Below are 21,782 nucleotides of genomic sequence, written 5' to 3'. Positions count from 1 at the left end.
ACTGATTCAACATCCCCGAGAACCATCCATCTCCATGAAACTCAGTTACAGGGCTAAGTGGGGTAGAAGTAGGAACAGAAAGAAGGAAGAGGAGCAGCCACACCTCAGCACCCAGTTTCATGGGACTTTTATTGAGTTTATTGGGGTGCATGACACGGAGTCTTTTCCACTGGAGGCGCAAGATGAAGGTTGGAGGGGGAAAGAAAGTGGTTTTCACAGTCACTTTGGCACACACTAAAAGTCTCAGAGAACACAAAAAAAATTAAAACCCGGGGTGGGGGACACGGTGGCAGGGGCCCGAGAGGCGCTGTCATCATCATCATCATCGTCATCATCATCATCATCGTCATCATCATAATGCATTTACAAAAGGCGAATGAAAGATCCCTGATGCGCGCGGCTCGGCCAGAGCGCCCCCTGCCGGCCTGCTGGCGCCCCACGCCTGCCCGCCCCAGATGGACGGGGGTCGCAGTGGGAGTTAACAGTCGAGAAAGAGAGTGAGAGAGAAAGAGAGGATCAGTTTGCACAAACCCGAGTATTTACATTAACAGTAATCAGTGCCACAGGGGTGCGTACGGCTAGCAGGGGGCACTCTGCACTGATGGGTATGGGGGCTGCAGGGTGCTAATAGGGATGGGGGTTAGCAGGTCACCCTCTTGTAAGGCAGCGCTGTCAGAACACCCCGTAGGGCCTCCAAGCAACAGTCGGAGACCAGCAGCCAGCTGGGGACATCTGAGGGGGTGGGGCACGCATGTCCAGGTCACCCCTAGAACTGGAGTGAGGGTACAAGGGTGGACATTGGGTCACCCGGTCCTTGGCAGAAGGTGTATAAATTGGGCCACCCCTTAATCTCACCCTCCTCTCTGGAAAGTGACATGCCCTGCACCCCTCCCCTCAGATGCCCATCTGGTGTGGCCTGGGGGGACTTTAAGGCATTTTTTTCCCTTTCTCTCTACATAGTTCATCTAAGCTCAGAAGCAATAAAAATTGAGGTAATTCTGTAGTTGTTTCACACCGGCAGATGGCCGTGGGCGCTGGGAACCGGACACACAAGGCCACAGGAGAAGTACACACACACACCCAGCACGACGGCAGCAGCGGCAGCAGCAGCAATAGAGGCAGGCTTCGGGGTCACCCCACTTGGAGGCGCAAGAGCCTCCAACCCCTACCCCAACCCCTTGCCTCCCCAGCAAGCTGCAGTGAAAAAACAGGGGCTGGAGGAATGCAGGTGGTGGGTGGCAGAGCTGGCCCTCGAGGTCCCACCAGCAGCTTCAGCCTGGAAAGAGTCACCTTCCCACTCTGACCTCGGCCCCCACCAGACCCCAAGACAGATCTTTGCCCCTCGACAAACCAGCATGGGGTGCTCCAGGGCCTCACCCCACGACCTCGCCTGAGGCCACTCCCCAGGAGGCCATGAGCCACGAGCCCCGACGAGGCCGCGCCTGCAGCTCTGCAACGAGATAGCAGTGGAGACAGCCAGAGAGCCACAGGCCCGTAGCTGAAAGTGGGCCGAGAAAAGTGCTCAGGTGGTGGTGGTCAAGGGAGCTTTCCATAGAGAGAGAGGAGCGGAGCCCAAGGCAGCGCCCACAGCGCATGGGGCATGCGCGGGAGGACAGGAGCAAAGTTATAAACCGGCCGGTTACTTGACGAGCTTTTAGGCCCGGGTGCATTGGGGTCTGGGCGCGACAGCCACTGGACTACATAGCTCTTCTTGGATGGGTCCGAGAGGTTTCCTGAGGAGGATGGGAGAGAAAGCAGAATTGTGGTGCAGGGTCCCCTATGTGGCTTTCACTGACCCCCCCACTGGAGATGCCTCCTCCCTGCTGTGGTGGGGACCCCTAATCCTGCTTCTTGGTCAAAGGAGCTGTCCTTTTGAGTTGTCTCAGGGACCCGCCTGGCTGGGTGTCCCTTCTATGGCACACCTGAGGGTGTGTGGACTGATGGCATGGGAATCTGGCTGAGATGCCCCCTGAGTATGGGCACGGGGGCTGAGTCTGGACTTCCTCACTCCTTCCCCAGGAGAGAGGGAATGACAGAGGTGCCAAGGTCATGAATGTGATGCTTTGTTCCCTCTATGCCCTGTTTGAGGTGCCAGGGGCAGGAAAGGGCATACTTCTGGGGACACGACAAAAGAGGGCATTCTTATGGAGGCAAGACAGCAAGGAGGGGTGTACTTATGGGGACAGGGTATCAAAAGGCATGTCAGGTTTGGAGACTCCTTTTATGGATATGGGGGCGTTATTCACCCAAGGCCCCCGTGCTATAGGGATCAGACAATAGAGAAATCGTTGCAGAAAGAGGACAGCAGAGGGAGTCTTTATAGGGACAGGAGAGCAGGAAGTGTTTTAATAGAGTAACCTGATAGTAGAAAGTGTAGTTACAGAGAGCAAACAGCAGGGGTGTCATGATTGGGACGGGCACCAGGATGAACTTACGAGGACATGGGCTAAGTCTGCAGATCCGGGCTGTCTCAGGCCGTGCCTCCCGGCAGATGCCGAAGTTGTCGTCTGTGGTGCGGCAAAGCACTGGCCGTTCCTGAGTGCCGTTGCCACAAGTCACCGAACACTGTAGGGAGGGTGGTAGAGGGTGGTTACTTTTGGCTCCCTGCACTGGTAGGGGCAAGTCTCAGAAGACCTGCCATGTCCTAGAAACCTCTTAGGCCAGTGTGCTATGGCACAAACCCCCAACCCCTGTAGGAAAGAGGGTTCTAGAATATTCAGGATCTGACTTCAGCACTGATCCCTGGACAGCTCCCCGGAACACCTCAGTGTCCAGAGCCAGTCTCTCATAGTAGAGTTGGAGTCACAAAAGTGTCTTTTTTTTTTTTTTTGGCCACCTCAATGGCTTTACTTACAACCATTATCAATACCTGGTAAAGGGTATTGGTAAAAGGGGGACTGAGTTCCCTGAAAGTTCTTGACCTTCAGGCATGCATATGTGTGTACAGATGGGAGTACAATATGGTGCATGTGATGTGTACATAGTGTTATAAGGGGTCAGGTGAAAGGGACACCTAAAGCTTAGACCTCCTGGTTCCTTAGACTATACTAACAGACCTCTCCCTTTGTTGATTCTCTGCTCTGTTATTTGGGGTAAATCACCTGCAGTGTTTGAGGGGCACCATGTGGTATCAGAAATGGAATTGGGGCTCCTAAAACTCTAGACCTTTGAATTAGCTCTCCACTACCTCCATGATACTTTTAGCATCTAAAGTAGCAGTTCTCAAGCAAAGACCACAGCTGGACTCAGGGTTGTGAAAGGTCTAAGTCTGAGGCGCTAAACCACATGTAGGTACCACATGTAGGAAGAGCAGAATTCTCCAAGACAGGCTATTAAAGTGCTGAGTGCAAGTTGCTCTTGGGGACCTTCAGCACCCCACCACCTTTGGTGGTGGTATCAGCACTGGCCTGATCCCCAGAGCCCACCATTGCTTGCTCCTTCTAGGCTGCTTTCCAGAATAACTTCCCTGGCCTTCAATCTGAGATCTGCTCTCCCTACACCAATCACTGAGACTTGTAGTTTCAGAGGATCTCCACCTGACTGTCACAACTGGCTGTGTGGCACCCACAGCTCCAAGGCAGAAGCTGAGCGCAGATTCCTCAGTTCCATCCACGCTGGGTTTGGGGACCCAGGACCCACGGTATGGGCAGCTTATCTGGGAAGGACGGCTGGGGCTTACCTAAGAGAGTGTGGCTTGTGTGAGGAGGGGCAGGACTTACCTGGGACCAAGGCCCAGCTCTCCAGCGGCCAGGGCAGAGTTCACGGTTGCAGGCCCGGCGCCCCTCGGGCCGCTCGTCATTGCAGTGTTTACTGTGCACGGAGCGTGTGATGTTGTTCTGTAGCGGTTGCACACAGCGCACCGAGCGTGCTTGTGTACCTATCCGCCCACAGCTCTGACTGCACGGCTCCCATTCGCCCATCACCCACCTGCCAGAGAGAGAGATAGGGAGGTCCTTCCCACTTCCCCAATCTTTGGACTAGCAGCTGTTTCCTGGCTAGCCGCCCTTGCTTGAGTCGGTACAACCTCCAGCCCATTCACAGGGCCAATCCTGCCCATATACCAGCCTTCTAGCTCTGTTGTGGTGACCTGTATGGGGAACTTCAGAACTGAAATCAAACCCCGCACTGTCTGAACCTCAATTTCCTTACCTGAGCATTTCAACCTGGTGGAACTGGAGGTGGAGGGATTTGGATATCTAGTGGTGCCTAGGCTTGACTCATGTCTGGGCTCAGGAAATGCAAGGCAGTGTCCAGGATCTAACCAGAATCAGCCATATGCAAGGCAAGTGCCTTCATTCCCATACTAACTCACCAGCCCTGTGAGTTTTCTATTTTGAGTTTTTGGTCACATCCAGTGGTGTGTGGGACAGCTCCAGGAACTATTTCTGGTCATCTCCAAGGTCAGGAGGTCTTTATTTGTTTGTTTGTTTGCTTGTATGGGCACATTTACCTGTATTTGTACTTAGGGATCACTTCTGACAGGTCTCAGGGGAATGAATGTAAGGCTGGGAACTGAGCCCAGGTGGGGTGCATGAAAGCCAAGTGTCTTAGCCTCTGTATTATCTCTCTGGCCTCCAAAGGCCATTAAAATATTTATTTCAGAGCTGGAGTGATAGTACAACAGGTAGGGCACTTGCCTAGCATACAACTGACCTGGGTTTCACCCCCCAGCATCCCATATGGTCCCATGAACCTGCCAAGAGTGATCCTTAGTGCAGAGATAGGAATAATACCTAAGTATAGCTCGGGGCAGCCTTAAAAAAAAAAAAAAGAACAAAAATATTCTTCGAGTACAGCAGGTAGGAAAGACACTTGCATTGAATGCAGCCAACCTAGGTTTGACCCCTAGAATCCCATATGGTTCTCCAGCTCTATCAGGAGTAATTCCTGAGTATAGAGAGAGGAGTAACACCTGAGAATTGCTGGATGTGGTGCAAACATTTTTTTCTCTGATAGTACTGAAAATTGAACCCAGAGCCTTATATAAGCAAGATATATGCTCTACTACCAAACCACTTCTGTAACTAAACTTTAATTTTACTAGGGTTCTTTCTGTCATGAATTATATGCTTTTATGTAAGAGACTTAAGGATTGATAGTGCTTGGGTATTCACCCAGTGCTGGGGTCTTGCATATACTGAATATATGGTATACATCTCTGAGCCTTATTTTTGGCTCAAACTGTTATCTTTTTTCTTTTAATTATAAAAAAAACAATGTATGTCAGAGGGAGTTTGAGGCCACACCTAGTGATACTTGAGATCCATTCAGGCCTCATGCATGCAAATAAGGCATATTAGCTTTTGGAGTGCTGTCTGGTACATCCCCCCATTTTGGGGGGTGTTCCTGACAGTGCTCAGGAAGTATGGGGGAAACTTTTTGGTGACTCTCAAGTTAAGTGGGCCAGAAGGTCAATGCCAGGGTCTGAGAATGCAGAGATGCACCAGTCCAATAGTGCCAGGTATCTCTGGGCTATCTTGGTGGTGTTGGATGCCTGCAAGGCTCCACCCAGTAGTGCTCAGGAGATTTGCTGGGAATCAAACCTGTATTAAGATCCTCCCATAGGGGTCGGAGAGCTAGCATGGAGGTAAGGCGTTTGCCTTTCATGCAGAAGGTCATTGGTTCGAATCCCGGCGTCCCATATGGTCCCCCGTGCCTGCCAGGAGCAATTTCTGAGCATGGAGCCAGGAGTAACCCCTGAGCACTGCCGGGTGTGACCCAAAAACCACACACACACACACACACACAAAAGATCCTCCCATAATGATTGTATTATTTCCTGGCTTCTCCTTGCCCGCCCCATCCCACCACTGTTATTTTTAAAATTTGGTTTGGGGAACACACCTGGCAATGCACAGGGGTTACTCCTGGCTCTGAACTCAGGAATTACTCCTAGCAGACTCAGGGGACCAGATGGAATGCTGTGACTGAACCCAGATCAGCAGCATGTAAAAGTAAGCACCCTACCTGCTGTACTATCACTCCAGCCCCAACTGCCTTTATTTTTAAGATGTCCTGGAGTAAGTCTCAAGCACTTGTGGCTGGTGGCATCAGAGATCCCACAAAAGGTGGGATCTGAACTGGAAGGAATGTGTCTAAGAGGAGGGGGCCCAGTCTCCACCCACTTCCCGCTTCTATATGTCCTGCTGGCGGTGGGGACTGGAAATACTCACACAGGCTGGGAGCACTCTTGAGGGTTGCAGGCGCGGCGGATGGCCTTAGGCTTGGCCACGGAGTCGCAGAAGCCTCGTTGCACCATCTTGTGGTCCAGCCTCCGGCGGCAGCCATACTTGGTGAACTGAGACCCTGCAGATGGATGAGAGCTGTGGTGTGTGTGTGTGTATGTGTGTGTGTGTGTGTGTGTGTGTGTGTGTGTGTGTGTGTGTGTGTGTGTGTGCGCGTGCGCGCGCGTGCACGTATGTGTAGGGTGTGTTGGGCAAGGCAGAACTTGGTGGATTCTCTGAGTAAGATGAAATCAAGGCCTGCCTAGTGGTGGGTGGTGCCTGACTCTGACAGTGGTGTCATGGCTTCAGCCACTCCCTGATGGAAAGGGATCTGAATCCACAGATGAGTGGGGAGCGACATGGCTTGAGCCGGCAGGTGAGTGGAATCTTCCAATAAGCAATGAGGCAGGTTGAGGCAGGGCCTGAACCATTATATGGGTGGGGACTTTCATTTTAGCTGAGAAGGTTGGGAGCCCTCTGATGCATGGCACCTCAGTGTTCAAAAGGGTCAAAGGGGCAAGGCGTTCAACCTCTGATGAACAAGACATGAGTCCTCTGGAGGGATGAGAGGGGCAGGGCCTGAGCTTGGCAATGGCTGGGGTCTGAGTCCTTCGATGGGTAGAAGGGGCATGGCCAGGGCCGAAGAGATAGCATGGAGGTAAGGCATTTGCCTTGCATGCAGAAGGACGGTGGTTCGAATCCCGGCATCCCATATGGTCCCCCGAGCCTGCCAGGAGTGATTTCTGAGCATAGAGCCAGGAGTAATCTCTGAGCACTGCCGGATGTGACACCCCCCCCCAAAAAAAAGGGACATGGCCAGAAACTGGGGAATGGGTTGGTCGATCTGGAAATCACCATGCACCCTCAGGATGAATGAGTTCTCCCCTGCACTCCCAATCCGCCTGCAGTGACCTCCTCTTAGCGTCCCTTCTTCCTCCCTGCATGCCCTTCCGCCGCAGGGTGGGCCCTCACCTCCCCCGCAGGGCCGAGAACAGGGTGTCCACTTCTTCAGCGCCCACTCGAAGCCCGTGGAGCCGTCCTCCAGCACGTTGTTGCCGTCCACATTGAGTGCGTCCTCGTGGATCATGTACTTGTAGGTGAGCTCTATGCGGGCATCTCCCTGTGGGACCACCTGTACCCCCATAGCCATGGTTGAGGTTGCCTGCTCCCCCACATGGCGCCCCGCACCCCTTGGCCTGGGTATTGCTCTCCAGAAACCCAGCTTCATTGAGCCCTTAACCACTGATCACAGTGGTGGCAAGGGCACTCAGGGGTGTGGGATTAGTGGATCACAGCATGTCAGGTTTGGAGACTCCTTTTATGGATATGGGGGCGTTATTCACCCAAGTCCCCCGTGGACTAACTCAGGCATGCAGGCTAGCCTCACAGGCCCTCTAGCCGGCCTCAGGAGCTGCCCAGGAGTCTCCTAAGTTGCACTGGCCTTCTCGTTGCTGCCTATTAGCTGAGGTTACCACCAGAGCAGTTGGGGATTCAAAGCCCAAACTGAAAATGGCGAATGCTGAGCTTCCCATTCAGCTCTACCTGGAAACTGTAGTGAGGCACCCGGACTGGGGCCTGCACTCCAACAACAGAGCCAGGCTCAAGGAACCTGGACTTGGTCTGAGGCTTTACATTATTAATTATCATATATTTAGGCTGGAGTGATAGAAGAGAGAGTAGGGCATTTGCCTTGCAGGCAGTTGACCTGGGTTTGATTCCTAGCATCCCATATAGTCTCCTGTCTGCCTCCAAGAGTTATTCTTGATGATCCAGAGTTATAGCACAGTGGGTAAGGCTGTGCCCTGGGTTCAATCTCTGGCACCCTAGGGTCCCCCGAGCCTGCCAGGAGTAATTTCTGAGCAGAGCCAGGAGTAACCCTTCAGTACTGCATGGTGTGGCCCAAAGCCAAAAAATAAAAAATAAATAAAAAGATTAAAAATAAATATTAAGGGGGGCTGGAAAGATAACACATCGGTAGGGCGTTTGCCTTCCAAGTGACCCATCCAGGACCAATGGTAGTTCGAATCCCAGCATCCCATGTGGTCCCCGTGCCTGCCAGGAGCAATTTCTGAGCACAGAGCCAGGAGTAACCCCTGAGTGCCACCAGGTGTGACCCAAAAAACAAAATAAATAAATTAATTAAATTAAATTAAAAAATAAAATCTAAACCAAATTATTATATGTTTGGCTTTGTTTTCGGGCATTCCTGGGGCTTATCCTGCCATGTTCTTTTACTTATTTATTTTTGGTCACAACCAGCAATCAATGCTCAGTTGTTACTCCTAGCTATTCCCTTTATTGGTTTGTTTTGTTTTTTGCTTTTGGGCCTCACCCAACAGCACTCAGGGGTTACTCCTGGCTCTGTGCTCAAAAATTGCTCCTGTGCTCACTCCTGGCAGGCTTGGGATGGGATGCTGGGGATGAAATCCAGGTTGGCTGCGTGCAAGGCAAACACCCTACCACTGTACTACCACTCTGGCCCAACTGCTGTCTATTTCTTAGGGATCACTCCTGATGGTACTTAGATCTATACCATCTGTATGAGATGCTGATGATCATACTTGGTGGTGGTCAGGGACCATATGATGCTGGGGGGAAGGCTCAAAATGGAAAACCCCATATATAAAGCCTGTGCTCCAACTTGACCATGAAAACTGCGACTGCTCCTTGAGCAAATGAAATGTTTCTTATGCAACTGAAATTATTTAGGAGGGGAGGCCTCAGAAATGATTCTTCAATGCTAGACACCAAGGATATAGTGCTGCTCCAGAGTACTATAGGACTTCAGCAGTGCTGAGTGCTTCTAGAGCTGCATCTGGTGGTGCTCAAGGGTCTGTGTGATGTTGGAAATAAAACCTAGGGTGTGTGTGTGTGTGTGTGTGTGTGTGTTTCAGGCAATAATCCCTAACTGCTGTGCTCTCTCCCATTCAAGAGTGAACAATAAGCCCCTCTTTTCCCAAGAGTAGCCAAACTTCTGGGATTTGGAAGGCCCACTGGGGCAGCACTCTAGCCTTGACTTACCAGCACGGTGATGGCACCATGCAGGGGGCCTATGGTCTGAAGCGTCTCACGGCCATCCTCATCCCGGTGCTCCCACTCCACGCCCATGGCAATGAAGGACCTTGACCTGGGCTGCCCATCTTTATCCTCATTGAAGATGAACTTGCCTGTCTCCATATTCTTGATGGCTAGAAGGACAGAAGTGGGGTGGTCTACTCGTATAAGTAACCAGGGGCTGCTCAGTTGCTCTATAGGGATACCCTTAACCTCGGGGTGTGTTAGAGAGCAGAGTTCCTGACTTTATCAGTTGATCTTTGTCCACTGACAGCACATGCTCTTTTTGCATCCATCTGGAAATAGATGACCTGTACCAGCCAAGGACATATGTACCTTTCTCCTGGATGTGGATACACTTACTTAAAAAGAGTCAAATTAAGTCTTAAAAGAGCATAGACTCGCAGGTATTGACTGAGTGTACATAGGGTAGTTTGAGAGGCCCAAGTAAGGGATCCTCCCAAGTGACTCAGCATCACTTTAAAACTTGGGGTTCTGGGGCCGGGTAGGTGGCGCTGGAGGTAAGGTGTCTGCCTTGCAAGCGCTAGCCAAGGAAGGACCGCGGTTCGATCCCCCGGCGTCCCATATGGTCCCCCCAAGCCAGGGGCGATTTCTGAGTGCATAGCCAGGAGTAACCCCTGAGCATCAAACGGGTGTGGCCCAAAAACCAAGAAAAAAAAAACAAAAAAAAAACTTGGGGTTCTATGATCCCTCAGAGGGGGTTGTCCCAACTATTTCTTGGGGATCAGATGTAGTTGTGTGAAGCTTCTATCCCCAACAGTAGCTTCTATCCCCAACAGTAGAGGTTGGAGCTGCCTCTGAATTGGAAGAAGGCCTACATTTCAAGAGATACCCCAAACAGCAAGTGTCTGACCTGAAACCTAGATGATGTGCAGATGTGCTGGGTGTACAGGTGGAGACTCATTTGTAGGTGTGGGAAGCGGAGGCAGCAGCCCCCAGGGAAGGCATGGGGAGCAGGTGGAGACTCACCCAAGTGGTGGTCAGTGCTGTCAGTCTCTTGGATGAGCAGATGTCTGGCTCCTACAGGGATCTCGAACATCTTAATGTAACCTTTGGGCAATGGGGTACAGGTAAGGACATTGAGTCACAGGAGGCAGGGAACCCCACAGAGAGGCAACTCCCAGCGTGCAGGCAGTAGGCCACAGGTTCAATCCCAGGAGCCATGTGTCCCTGGGCACTGCGAGATGTGGCTGAGTATCAGAGGAAGCCAAACCTGACACCCATACCCCAGAACAGTGGGGGAACCCAGACAGAGGCCCAGGTTCCAAGGCCCAAACTTCCATCAGCCTCAGACCTAGGGCAGGGGGGCTTTGAGCTGCACTCACCCAACTTCTTAGGGGCCCGCGAGAAGGTGCCTTTGACCACTTTGCAGTGACTGTTGTCCCCACCACACACGCCACACTTGTCCTCCTGCTTGCTTGATCCAATGACACCGTCACAGCCCACCTTCTGCAAGGGTGGTGGTGGTGATTACTGAGATCCTTCTCATTCCTTCTGTTCTTGCACTACACAGAGCCCGAGTACCCCTCTCCAGGACCACCTCTCTTCCCCCTCCACTCACTTGACCCTATTCTGTGTGGCAGCTGCCTCCGATGACAGTCTCTATCATAAGGATTGGGAAGAGGGGAACATGCGCCTTGCCATATTATCTCATTGGTACAAGGACAATTTCCTACAGGGAATCCTCAAAAGGCTTTTATCACGAAGGCAAGAGTACTAATTAGCTCGAAGGGGAAGAGGTGTGGAAAAATAAGACAGTCATATCTTTCTCTCCCCCCTTCCTTCCCCTCTTTGTTTAGTGACTACTTCCAGCAGGGCCCACTGCTTACCCCCAAATCATGCTCAGGGAAACCTATGAGGCTCTGTGCATGGTACCCCAGTCAGCTCCATCTAAGGCCATTGTTATCCTCTGTCCTAACTCTGGTCTCACAGCCTATATTTTATCAAAATGGCAAAGCTTGAAGCACAATCACCCCACGAGTCTCATTTCATTCCTGATTCTGTGGGCGCTTTTTCATTCCCCAGTATTTTCAGTGGTGCTATCATTTCCCCAATTCACCCCTAAGCTTACCCTGTAGTCCCACCTTCCGCAGCCAGCACTGTCAGCTGTCCCAGTCCACTGGTGACTCGTCCTCCTTGCAGCCAATATTAACTGCAGTCCCCGCCCATTGCAGCCTCAACATCCCTTGGAGACACACTGCCATCCTGCAGAACTTCCCTTGAAGCCCCATCCTCCTCCCAGCCAGCGCTCACCTAGTTTTCCTCACTGCTGCAACCTCGCCCTCCAGCACTCACCCTGCAGTCGCCGCGTACACACAGGCTGAAGGCGTCCTTGTAGGAGCAGCGGGTGCCGTCGTGCACCATGCGCTTCATGGACACCACTTCCCCAGTTTCACGGGACTCGCAGTGCAGGTGGCATCTCTCCTTGGCTGCAAGGAAAGTGTTGGGTTAAGCGCGGGTTGTGGCTGCCAAGATTTCCACCCAAATTCACTGGGAAGAGCCCACTGCAGAGGCCCAGGGCAGAGAGACCCCTCCCTACCTTGGAGTCTTTGGTCCTATCGTAGTGGGCAATGGCAATGCTGTGCAGTCTCTAATCTCTCAAACCAGGCCCAAGAATACCCATCTTGGGGTGGTGCTGCTTAAAGATGCTCTGGGTCCACCTCAGACATCCAGCACAAACTATATTTCTATGGCTGAACCCGCCACCCTATTATGCTGGGTCAGTGACAATGGGTACACTCTGTGGGCCTACCAGCCCAAGGCAGAACCTCAGGCTAGGGGGGCTTGTCTCCCTCTCTCTCTCCTCTCCTTTTCCCTTTATTGTGTCCCTACTCTGTGGTGAGGCAAGTACAGCTCCTCATTTGCCCTGAGACAGGTTGTGATTGGCGCATAGCTTTATTGCTTTAGTTAAGGGTTGGAGGCCAGGGCTGACTGTACTTGGGACACCGATCCCAGCTCTGTGCTTGGAGGTCACTCCCTGTGGTGCTTGGAAAACCCTATCTGGTGAGGGGATTGAAGGTTGTATCTATAAACAGAGACTGTGAGGCTTTGGGTTCAACCCTTCCATTGCAATCAACAGAAGCAAATCATCTCACAATCTTTGCCATGCAGATTTTTATGCATCCTAATATTGCACCACTGATGTTTGAGTAATAAGTGATATTTAATACCCGCACAATTTTTTCGTTTTTGAGCCACACCCAGCAGCATTCAGGGGTTACTCCTGGCTCTGCACTCAGAAATTGCTCTTGGCAGGCTCGGGGTACATGTGGGATGTTGGCAATCGAACCCAGGTCCATCCAGGGTCGGCCATGTGCAAGGTAAATGCCCTACTCCTTTTTTTTGTTTTTGTTTTTGGGTCACACCCGGCAGCGCTCAGGGGTTACTCCTGGCTCTATGCTCAGAAATTGCTCCTGGAATGTTCAGGGGACCATATGGGATGCTGGGATTCAAACCATTGACCTTCTACATACAAGGCAAACACCTTACCTCCATGCTATCTCTCTGGCCCCAAATGCCCTACTGCTGTGCTATTGCTCTGCCCCTCAGGAATTACTCTTGGCTCTGCACTACTCCTGGCAGGGTAGGGGACCTTATGGGATGCTGGAGATCAAACCCAAACCCATGTCAGCCACATGGCAAGGAAATTGCCCTACCTGTTCCAGCATCCCTGTGCTATTTGTTTTGTTTAAAATACTTCAGAGTGAGGGGCCAGAGTGATAATAGAGAAGGTAGGGGGTTTGCCTTGCACAGCTGACCCAGGTTTAATCCTAGGCATCCCAAATGGTTCTCTTTGCCAGGAGTGATCCTTGAGCTCACTCAGAGCTGGGGCTGAGCATTGCCGGGTCTGACTCAAAATACTTTGTTTTGTTTTTTGGGGGGGCCATATCTGGTGACGCTCAGGGGTTACTCCTGGCTATGCACTCAGAAATTGCTCCATATGGGATGTTGGGGGATTGAACTGCAGGTCTGTCCTAGGTTAGCATGTGCAAGGCAGACACCCTACCTCTTGTGCCACTGCTCTGGCCCTCAAAATACTTATTTTTCAGTTTTTGTTTTGGTCACACCTGGCAAGCACTCAGGGGTTATTCCTGGCTTTATGCTCAGAAATCACTCCTGGCAGGCTCAGGGGACCATATGGGATGCCAGGATTCGAACCACCGACCTTGTGCATGCAAGGCAAACACCTTACCTCCATGCTATCTTTCTGACCCCTCAAAATACTTTTTTAAAAATTAAAAGCTTCGGGGCTGGAGCAATAGTATAGCAGTAAGGCATTTGCCTAGTACAAAATCAACACAGGACGCACATGATTTGAATCCTGGCATTCTGTATGGGCCCCAGAGCCTGCTAGGGGTGATTTCTGAGCACAGAGCCAGGAATAACCCCTGAGTGCCACTGGGTGTGACTCCACCCCCAAAATAAAACAAAAAAATTTTAAAGCTTCACAGAGTGATTGCATACCACAGTTGTGTAAAAACACAAGAAAAAGAAAAAACGGGCATGAATGACTGGAGCCATAGTACAGCCAGTAAGGTGCTTGCTTTGCACACAACTGACCTAGGTTTGATCCCTGGCATACTGTATGGTTCTCCAAGATTCACCCAGTGCCAAAAGTCAGCACTGAGAATGTTGGGTATGGATCCCCCACCAAAAAAAGTGTGCAGTGATTAGGTGGTAAAATACAGAGTAGTAATAAACTTCCATTTGGAGGGGTCAAGGTAATAGCACAGTGGGAAGGGCATTTGTCTTGCACATGGCTAACCCAGATTCAATCCTGGCATCCCATATGGTGCACAGAGCCTGCCAAGAGTGAACAGTGTCAGGGTGAACGCCACAGGGTGTGGCTATAAATAAAATTAAAAAATTCCAATTTTTCCAATTCCGCTTGGAAAAGGGAGGCACCCAAATATAGCAATACCCATGCTGAGGCCCCAAGACACACACAGGTCCCAGCCCCTAAGCCCTAGGCCCTGACGCTAGGATTAGGGAAGGGGCATTTCTTGGTCCCTTCCCTAATCCTAGACCACACTCCTGAATTTTAGGTCCCACCCTTGCCTCCTGGTCCATGCCTGGACCCTCCCCTCTATCCTAGGCCACACCTTGAGTCCTAGGTCCTGAGACCACCAGGCTCACCATCTCGGTGTTCGTGGGGCAACCAGTGGTGCTGAGCATCCCCATGCTTGAAGTACAGGTCCCATTGGCGGCACTGCTCTTCACGGAAGTCAGCCAGTGCATCTGGGCAGCCCTGTGGGCTACACAGCTGGAAGTCATAGGCCAGGCCGGAACAGGTGCGGCCTCCATTGGCTGGGCTGGATAGAAAAACAAAGGTCTACAGCTTGGGAGTGACTAGGAAGTCGTCAGTGCTATGTGCATCCCCAAAGTGGCTCTGCTGAAGGTAGGGATCTGGGCAGAGACGCACCTCCCAGATTATGAAATGGCTCAGTAGTAGAATATAGTGGTGGTGGTGGTGATGGTGATGGTAATAGTAGTAGTAGTAGTAGTAGTAGTAGTAGTAGTAGTAGTAATAGTAGTAAAATATGGCTCAGCAGCAGCAGCAGCAGCAGTAGTAGTAGTAGTAAAATATGGCTCAGTAGTACAGAGCAATGCCAGGCATGTATGAGGCATTAGGCCAGGGGTCTCAAACTCGAGGCCCGCAGGCCATTTGCGGTCCTCTGTACAACATTTTGTGGCCCTGCCCTAGAGGAATCTTTTTTGTTTTGTTTTAGTTGTTTGGGTCACGCCCTCCAATGTTCAAGGCTTACAACTGACTTTGCACTCAAGGATCACCCCGACTTTGCCTCCTGCAGCCCCCAGGTAAATTGAGTTTGAGATCCCAGCATTAGGCTTTATCCTCAGTCAAAACAAAACAAAACAAAAAAAAACTTAAATAAAAAATAATGCTTAAATGGGTCAAAGAAGAGAGCTAGGACAAAGGCAGTCACCTGCATGAAGTTATGGGCATCATTTAGTATCTCTTGAACACTACCAGGGTTGCTCTTAAGCAATTATGAGCAGCCCGAGTACTACCAGAGTTACTCTGAGCACAGAAACAGAGTACCCCCATGCACTGGCAGGTGCCTCTTCTATCACAATGGGTCTGGAGAGATGACTCAGTGAACTGAGCATAGACTTTGCTCGTGGAGGCCCAGGTTCAATCTCTGACACCAAACTGCTGGGAGCCACCCTTGATTTCTACTGGATAAGGCTCCCCAAAAATATGAGAGAAAAGGCTAGTCATTTCTTTCTAGGGATCCCCTTACAGTTATCATTGCTGTGATTATGAACCCACAGTGATTATGACAGGGCTATTAGGTCCTGCCTGCTTCCAAATGTGCCCACATATGCACCCAACAACCATAAGCCTAGAACCCATGGATAGTGCTAATGGAACAATTTTGAGCCTCAAGACTATATAATAAAGAGGCTTTTGGGAGGTCACAATTGGTGATGTTCAGGGGCACTGAACTCAGGAGTCACTCCTGATAGTTCTTGGGGGGACCATATAATGCTTGGGATTGAACCTGAGTAGGCCGTATGCAAGACAAGTGCCCTAACTACTATACTATTGCTCTGGCTCCATACTAAAGAGGGGTGTTTTTTTTGGGAGGGTCACACCTGGTGGCTCTCAGGGCTGACTCCTGGCTCTGTGCTCAGAAATTGCTCCTGGCAAGCTCAGGGGACCATGCAGGATGCTGAGATTCGAACCATTGTCCATCCTGGATCAGCTGCGTGCAAGGCAAATGCCCTTCTTCTGTGCTTTCTCTCCGACTCCAAAGAATATTTTTTGTTTTTTGTTTTTAAAGTTGGCATATGGGATGACTACCCACCTTGCACAGCCGGTAAGACCTTCACTGAGAGCAACCATATCCACCAAACCCTGCTAGCCTGTAGTGAAGGACTTTCTGGGGAGTGGGGAAAAGGGGGTACCACTCAGTATCCTGGAGGCAAAAGGGACCAAGATCTGTGTTGGTAGTAACTGGTGTGACTAGCAGGAAAAGCGGATATGGATAACTCCGGGTTGAGTGAGGACCCGTGGTGTCAACCTTGTGGAAATAGCAAGAGAGTGGCTGGTGGTCACCATCTTGATTGGAAGGGAAACCCAGGAACCCCCCTGAGTGCATTAATGGTGCTAGCAGTTGCATATCAGGCAAGAAGGGGACTTCTAAGGGTTATCACCCATGTGGTGGGCAGCTGGTGCATCTGACTTCAGGTCTTGTTAGTTTCACTCACTCTTCGCAATTTTATCCTCAGCAAGTACAATGGCCTTTGGGGCTCCAGGGGCAGTAGTGGGCAGCCAGAAAGGTAAGAAGGCAATTTTGGGTGTGGGCTGGGAGGTTAGGTATTAGGTTGACCTCAGCCTCTACAGGTACTTTTTAGGGTTGGAGATAGGGGCCGGTCCCTAACCCACCTCCCAACTGGTTTGCATATGCAGAAGCTCCCCAGTCAGGCTCCTGACATCCCAGCCTTCTCTTTCAGTTTCTGTTGTCCATGCCCTGAATCAGAGGTTCCCAAATTGGGCCAACTACCAGTCATCTTCTCTCCCCTTTTTTCAGAAAAATTACATAGAATCATCCAGTACCCCATAAAATAAAATATACCTTCTTTACGGCTATGAGACAATGCTCCATGGTGGTGTCCGAAGATGTTACCACCACATAACAAACTGATCCAGTGTCCCCTAGAGGGTAGGATTGCAAAACACCCATTTCTACATGGGTAAGATGAGGAAGACCTGACTAGATGAAGTGGTGGGGTTCAAAGCCCCAGATTGTTCTTAGTGAGTATCCCTCTCCCATGGCAGGCTATGTCACTGGGGCATGGCACCAGGGGAAAGGGAAATAGGCTGGAGGCTGGTTTGCCCTGAACTTAAACCAGGGTCTGGGTCCCACTTACTGTGGATTATCACACTGGCGGGTTCGGAATTTCACACCGGTGCCGCAGGTGCGGGAGCACGAGCCAAATGGACTCCAGGCGCCCCAGTTGCCATCACGTTTGAGGATATCTGGGGTCAGCCACACACAGTGTCCCTTGAAGCAGTGCTGGAAGACACAGTGCCCCAGATTGAGCCTCTGCTCACCCTTGTGGCCCCTTCCTCTGTTTCCAGAGGCAGCCCAGTCGACCCCCTGCTGTGGTCCACTATGTCCAGCTTCCCCCCACTTTGAATTTTTCCCACGATAAAGGCCCCGACACCTGGGGAATGTCTATCTCCATTAAGAAAGCTCCACAGATGTTATGCTGATAGAAGCAGAAAAGGTGATGACAATTAAAGGAAAAAAGAGCGAGTGCGAGGCTTAAGGCCACATGGGATGCTCCACCCAGTGATGGGCCTGGCAGTACTGAGGTAGTGATGTCAGGAATTGAATCTGAACGAAACTACGCCTGCCCAGTGGGGCTCGACTGTGAAAAATTGTGAGTGCTGCCTGTGTGTGTCTGTTTACTATCCTGTTGCGTGAACCTCTTGGGAGTGGGCCAAAAAGAGGCTCCAGAAAACTCGCTCTCCCAGAGGCCAATTCTAGGGCAGAACACCAAGGAACTGCTCCATAACGTGGAAACTGGCTATGCTTTGCAGAAGCCAGGTCCCCTGTTTGTGACGTCAGGCTGGGAAAATCTACGAAACTACGCCTGCCCAGTGGAGCCCGACTGTGAAAAATTGTGAATGCTGCCTGTGTGTGTCTGTCTACTATCCAGTTATGTGAACCTCTTGGGAGTGGGCTGAAAAGAGGCTCCAGCAGAGCAGGGCCACTCTGCTTTGCTATGCGGCCGTGTGCTCTTTCTAAGAAAAGAACACCATTGCAACAAGAAGGAATTGAATCTGAGGCCTAGCACCTTCCTGCATTCACTCTAGCTCTTTGGCATCACTTGTTAATTAGGAAGCATCTGTGTATTCAGGACCTGGGGTGTATCAAACATCTGTTAGGGGGGCCAGAGAGATAACACAGTGGGTAGGATGCTTGTCTTACATACAACTAACCTAGATTTGATCCCTGGCATCCTATATGGTCCCTTAAGCATGAGCAAACCAGGGGTTATTCCTGAGTGTAGAGCCAGGAATAGCCCCTGAGCTTCATCAAGTGTGATAAAAAACCAAAACAACAACAAAACCAACCAACCAAATGAAAATAAGTCTTCTCCAAAATAAAATATCAGTGAGGGGGGCCCAGGACCAATTTAAAAAATACTTGGCTAAGTAGATGTGAGGGTTAAATAGTATGGCCCAGAGGCATGGTTTGGTTCCATCCCAGGAGTTCTGGGGGTGAGCAGAGCCTCTCCCCCAAAACAGTGCTGGTGACGTATGTGAAACCAGAGATGTGACTCAAGTCTTTGAGCTCAGCACCGTCCCTCAAATTAAAACAAATAAAGGTGGACTGGGAATATAGTTCAGGGGTAGGATGTTTGTCATACAGGTGTGGACCCCACACCTTGGGTTTGATTGCCAACAGGCAAAAAAGTAACAAACATGAGAGGGGACAGGAAAGCGAGGGAAGGGAAAGGTGAGGGGAGAGGAGAGGAGAGGAGAAAGAGAAAAGGAAGGGGACAGAAGAGGGGGGGAGAGGAGAGGATAAAGAGAGAAGGAGAAGAGAAGGAAAGGAGAGAGAAAGGAAGGGGAAAAAGATGGCAGAAGAGAGAATAGGAGAGAAGGGGAGGGAAAGGGAGAGAGAGGAGAAGAAATGGGGAGAGATGGAGGAAGGAAAAAGGAGGGAGAACAGAGTAGAGAAGAGAAGGGGACAAAAGGGGGAGGGCGAGGAGGAGGAAGAAAAAAAGGAGAGGAGGGGAGAATAAAGGAGGAAAAAGTAGAGTAGATAAAGGTGAAAAGAGGGGAGAGGAGAGAAGAAGCAGGGAGCAGAAAGAAAAGGTGGGGAAAGGAAGGAAGGGGAGGAGAAGAGAGAGGAGGAGGAAGAGAACAGAATATTGAGGGGAGAGATGAGAAGAAGGGAGGGAAATGAGAGGAGGAGAGAGAAGAGGAAGGGGAATGATGTAGAGAGGATGTGAACATCATAGCTGAGCCACCAGTCTGCATGGGGCTCAGAACATGAAGGACAACCAACACTGTCTGATAACAAAGGGCTGGAGATTTCAGGCAAAGAAGGGCCTTTTTGTTAGGTGGGGGGAAATATAGGGTTCACAGCACACACTGGGCTGTCCTAAACTTCCTCCTGATGGAGCAACTGATTGGACACTGGCCCCCAGCAAGAGAGGATTGGAGACTGGCCTGCAGAGTGTGGAGCTAGGACAGGGTGGAAACCTGGAGACTCCAGGTTAAGTCATCAGCACTCTGTATTCTAGCACAGAATCCAGAAAATAAATAAAAGTCAGGGGCCACCCTGCCCTGCCTTTGTTAATGCTGAAACCCTGAGTGTCTACTTCCTCCAGGTTCTCCCTTTCCCTGCTTTCAAGTCATTAAAATGATAGAGCTGGACAGGAAAGATAGGACAGGGTTAAAACTAGCTGCTATTCGAGACCCGGCACAGCATGTTCTCCCAGGGGGTGCTCCTGAACACAGAGCCAGGAATAACCCCTGCCACCAGAGGGCTCTCCTGAGCATAGTGCCAGGAAGAAACTCTACCACCAGGGAAGTTCTTGAGCAGGGGTGGCGAACACTCGGCTCTTGAGCCACATGCGGCTCCCGGCCAAAATGAATGTGGCTCTTTGCCTCTTCTCATTCTTTTGTATACTGTGGCTCCTTGCCAAGTTTAGATTTTGTTCTGCTGCTTCTGAGTAGAGACCTCTGAGGAGAGATCTCCGAGCGTGCAGTCCCATCCCCAGGCTGAGGCATCCCGTCTCCCATCCCTCGGAAACAACTGCACTGGCCAGCGAGCGGGGGTGGGGGAAGCCGTGTGTCACATGTTGTGTCACATCTTGCCATGAGTTCTTAGTGTGGAGGACGCAGCACACCCTCACCATCACTGCAGGATTTTGACCTTCACTCAAAATGGCAAAATGCAATATGTGTTTAATAGATTATTGTTAAAATTACATGCTTTTGTGTTTGTCTGTTTTGACAGGTCACTGCGTGGTGTGGCTCTCTGGCTCTCACAGTTTAAAATCTTGTATTGTACTTGTTCGCCACCCCTGCTCTTGAGCATAGAACTAGGAACAGATTTGAGCATTATCAAAGACCTGGCTCCATGCTCTTGCCACTTGAGATTCCTTTATGTGAAGCTGCTTGGGATGGAAAGGAGATCTGGAGATGCTACGAGCCCCTTTAGCCACTCAGGGGACACATATACCCACAGGTCCCAACACAGAGGTTCCTGGGATGAAGGGGCCATGCTTGACTCCATGAACCTCAAACCCCACTGTAACGGTATCTCAAATATCCACGTACAGAACACAAAGATGCTAGAACTCTGACTCAGCTTCTCAGAGTGGGGAGTCTGATAAGAGGCCATGGCCAGGAAAAACCACAGGTATGAAGCTGGTGTGTGTAGGGGCGAGAGGAGGAGGTTTGGGGGCTCTGACGAGTGATTCAGCTCTAGAGACTTGCCCCCGTGACCCCTCCACTCACCTTGCCTTGTGCACACATGGTACCATCTAGGGGGGGTCCCTTCTTGGTCTTGCAAAAGTAGGGGTTGTCTGGATGACTGCACCATAGCTGTTTACAGGGGTCGAATGTCCGGAACTGGAAGAGAGCACCCTGAGATTGCCACCAGGTTCCCTCCTACCCCTGCCCCACAACCTCAGGACCCAGGGAACACCCAGATCTGACAATGCTTCCTCCTTTCACAGAGATCCCGAAGAAATCAAGCTTTATCACTCGCTTCCTGCGTGACCCGAGACAGATGACTAAACTCAGGGCCACAGTTACCTCAACGTAAAATGAGAAAACTCCAGTCTCCTTCCTTCAAGCCACAGAGAGGTGCACCATTGTCACCACTATTCATCTCCAAAGCCCTTCTCTAGCCTTGCAGGTAGCCCTGCCACCTCCTCCAGGAAGCCTTCAAGAATTCTGGCTTCAGGAGACATGCGAAGGCTCCATACTCTCCATATTTCCACTCACCGCGGTGCACATCATGTAACCCAGGCCGAAATCAAAGCGGCACTGCTCGTTCATGGAATAATGGAGCCCAGGCAGTTGGGGCAGTTCTGGCCAGTCGTGTGCGAAGGGGTCATCCCGCAGGCAGTCGTAGGAGCTGCGTGGGACACATGCACCCCAAGTTGCCTCGAGGGGGACCAGCCCAGCTGGCCCCCTCAGCAGGAGGTCCTCCTGAAGGGGTGAGCATGGGGCAAGTAAACCTGCCCTCAGGGCTGGCATACTTCCCTGCAAGGACTGCCAGGCATTTCTTCAAGGGCAGATCTGAGCCCCTTTCCAAAACATTAGCTGCCCCTCTTAGGGTTCTTAGGGTGGGAAAGTCAACTGCTGGGGGTGGTGGTCTCCTTCCCTTGAAACTGGAGGGTTGGGGGGGGGTCCCATAGGGCCCTAATGGTGCTGGAGACCTGGGCTGGGACTGGGAGCAAGGCCAATAGAGAACCCAGGAGTTG

General features: G+C 51.1%; 1 protein-coding gene across 1 annotated transcript in view; it reads right to left on the bottom strand.

Moving 5' to 3' along the window:
- The window catches only part of ADAMTS2 (ADAM metallopeptidase with thrombospondin type 1 motif 2), a 175,635-nt gene that overhangs the window by 4,621 nt on the left and 149,232 nt on the right, over positions 1-21,782 (bottom strand). Inside the window, exons 15-27 of the mRNA XM_049778439.1 lie at positions 21,301-21,433; positions 20,809-20,922; positions 17,196-17,341; positions 14,436-14,611; positions 11,595-11,728; positions 10,625-10,748; positions 10,269-10,349; positions 9,246-9,412; positions 7,197-7,356; positions 6,174-6,306; positions 3,720-3,927; positions 2,436-2,565; positions 1,644-1,733 (exon numbers count right to left, since the gene is read on the bottom strand). Of these exons, the coding sequence (XP_049634396.1) occupies positions 1,644-1,733; positions 2,436-2,565; positions 3,720-3,927; positions 6,174-6,306; positions 7,197-7,356; positions 9,246-9,412; positions 10,269-10,349; positions 10,625-10,748; positions 11,595-11,728; positions 14,436-14,611; positions 17,196-17,341; positions 20,809-20,922; positions 21,301-21,433 (1,796 nt within the window). The remainder of the gene's footprint in view (positions 1-1,643; positions 1,734-2,435; positions 2,566-3,719; positions 3,928-6,173; positions 6,307-7,196; positions 7,357-9,245; positions 9,413-10,268; positions 10,350-10,624; positions 10,749-11,594; positions 11,729-14,435; positions 14,612-17,195; positions 17,342-20,808; positions 20,923-21,300; positions 21,434-21,782) is intronic.

The sequence above is a fragment of the Suncus etruscus genome, chromosome 8 (genome assembly GCF_024139225.1).
Source record: "Suncus etruscus isolate mSunEtr1 chromosome 8, mSunEtr1.pri.cur, whole genome shotgun sequence".
NCBI classification, from domain to species: domain Eukaryota; kingdom Metazoa; phylum Chordata; class Mammalia; order Eulipotyphla; family Soricidae; genus Suncus; species Suncus etruscus.
This window is presented reverse-complemented; position numbering and strand designations above follow the sequence as displayed.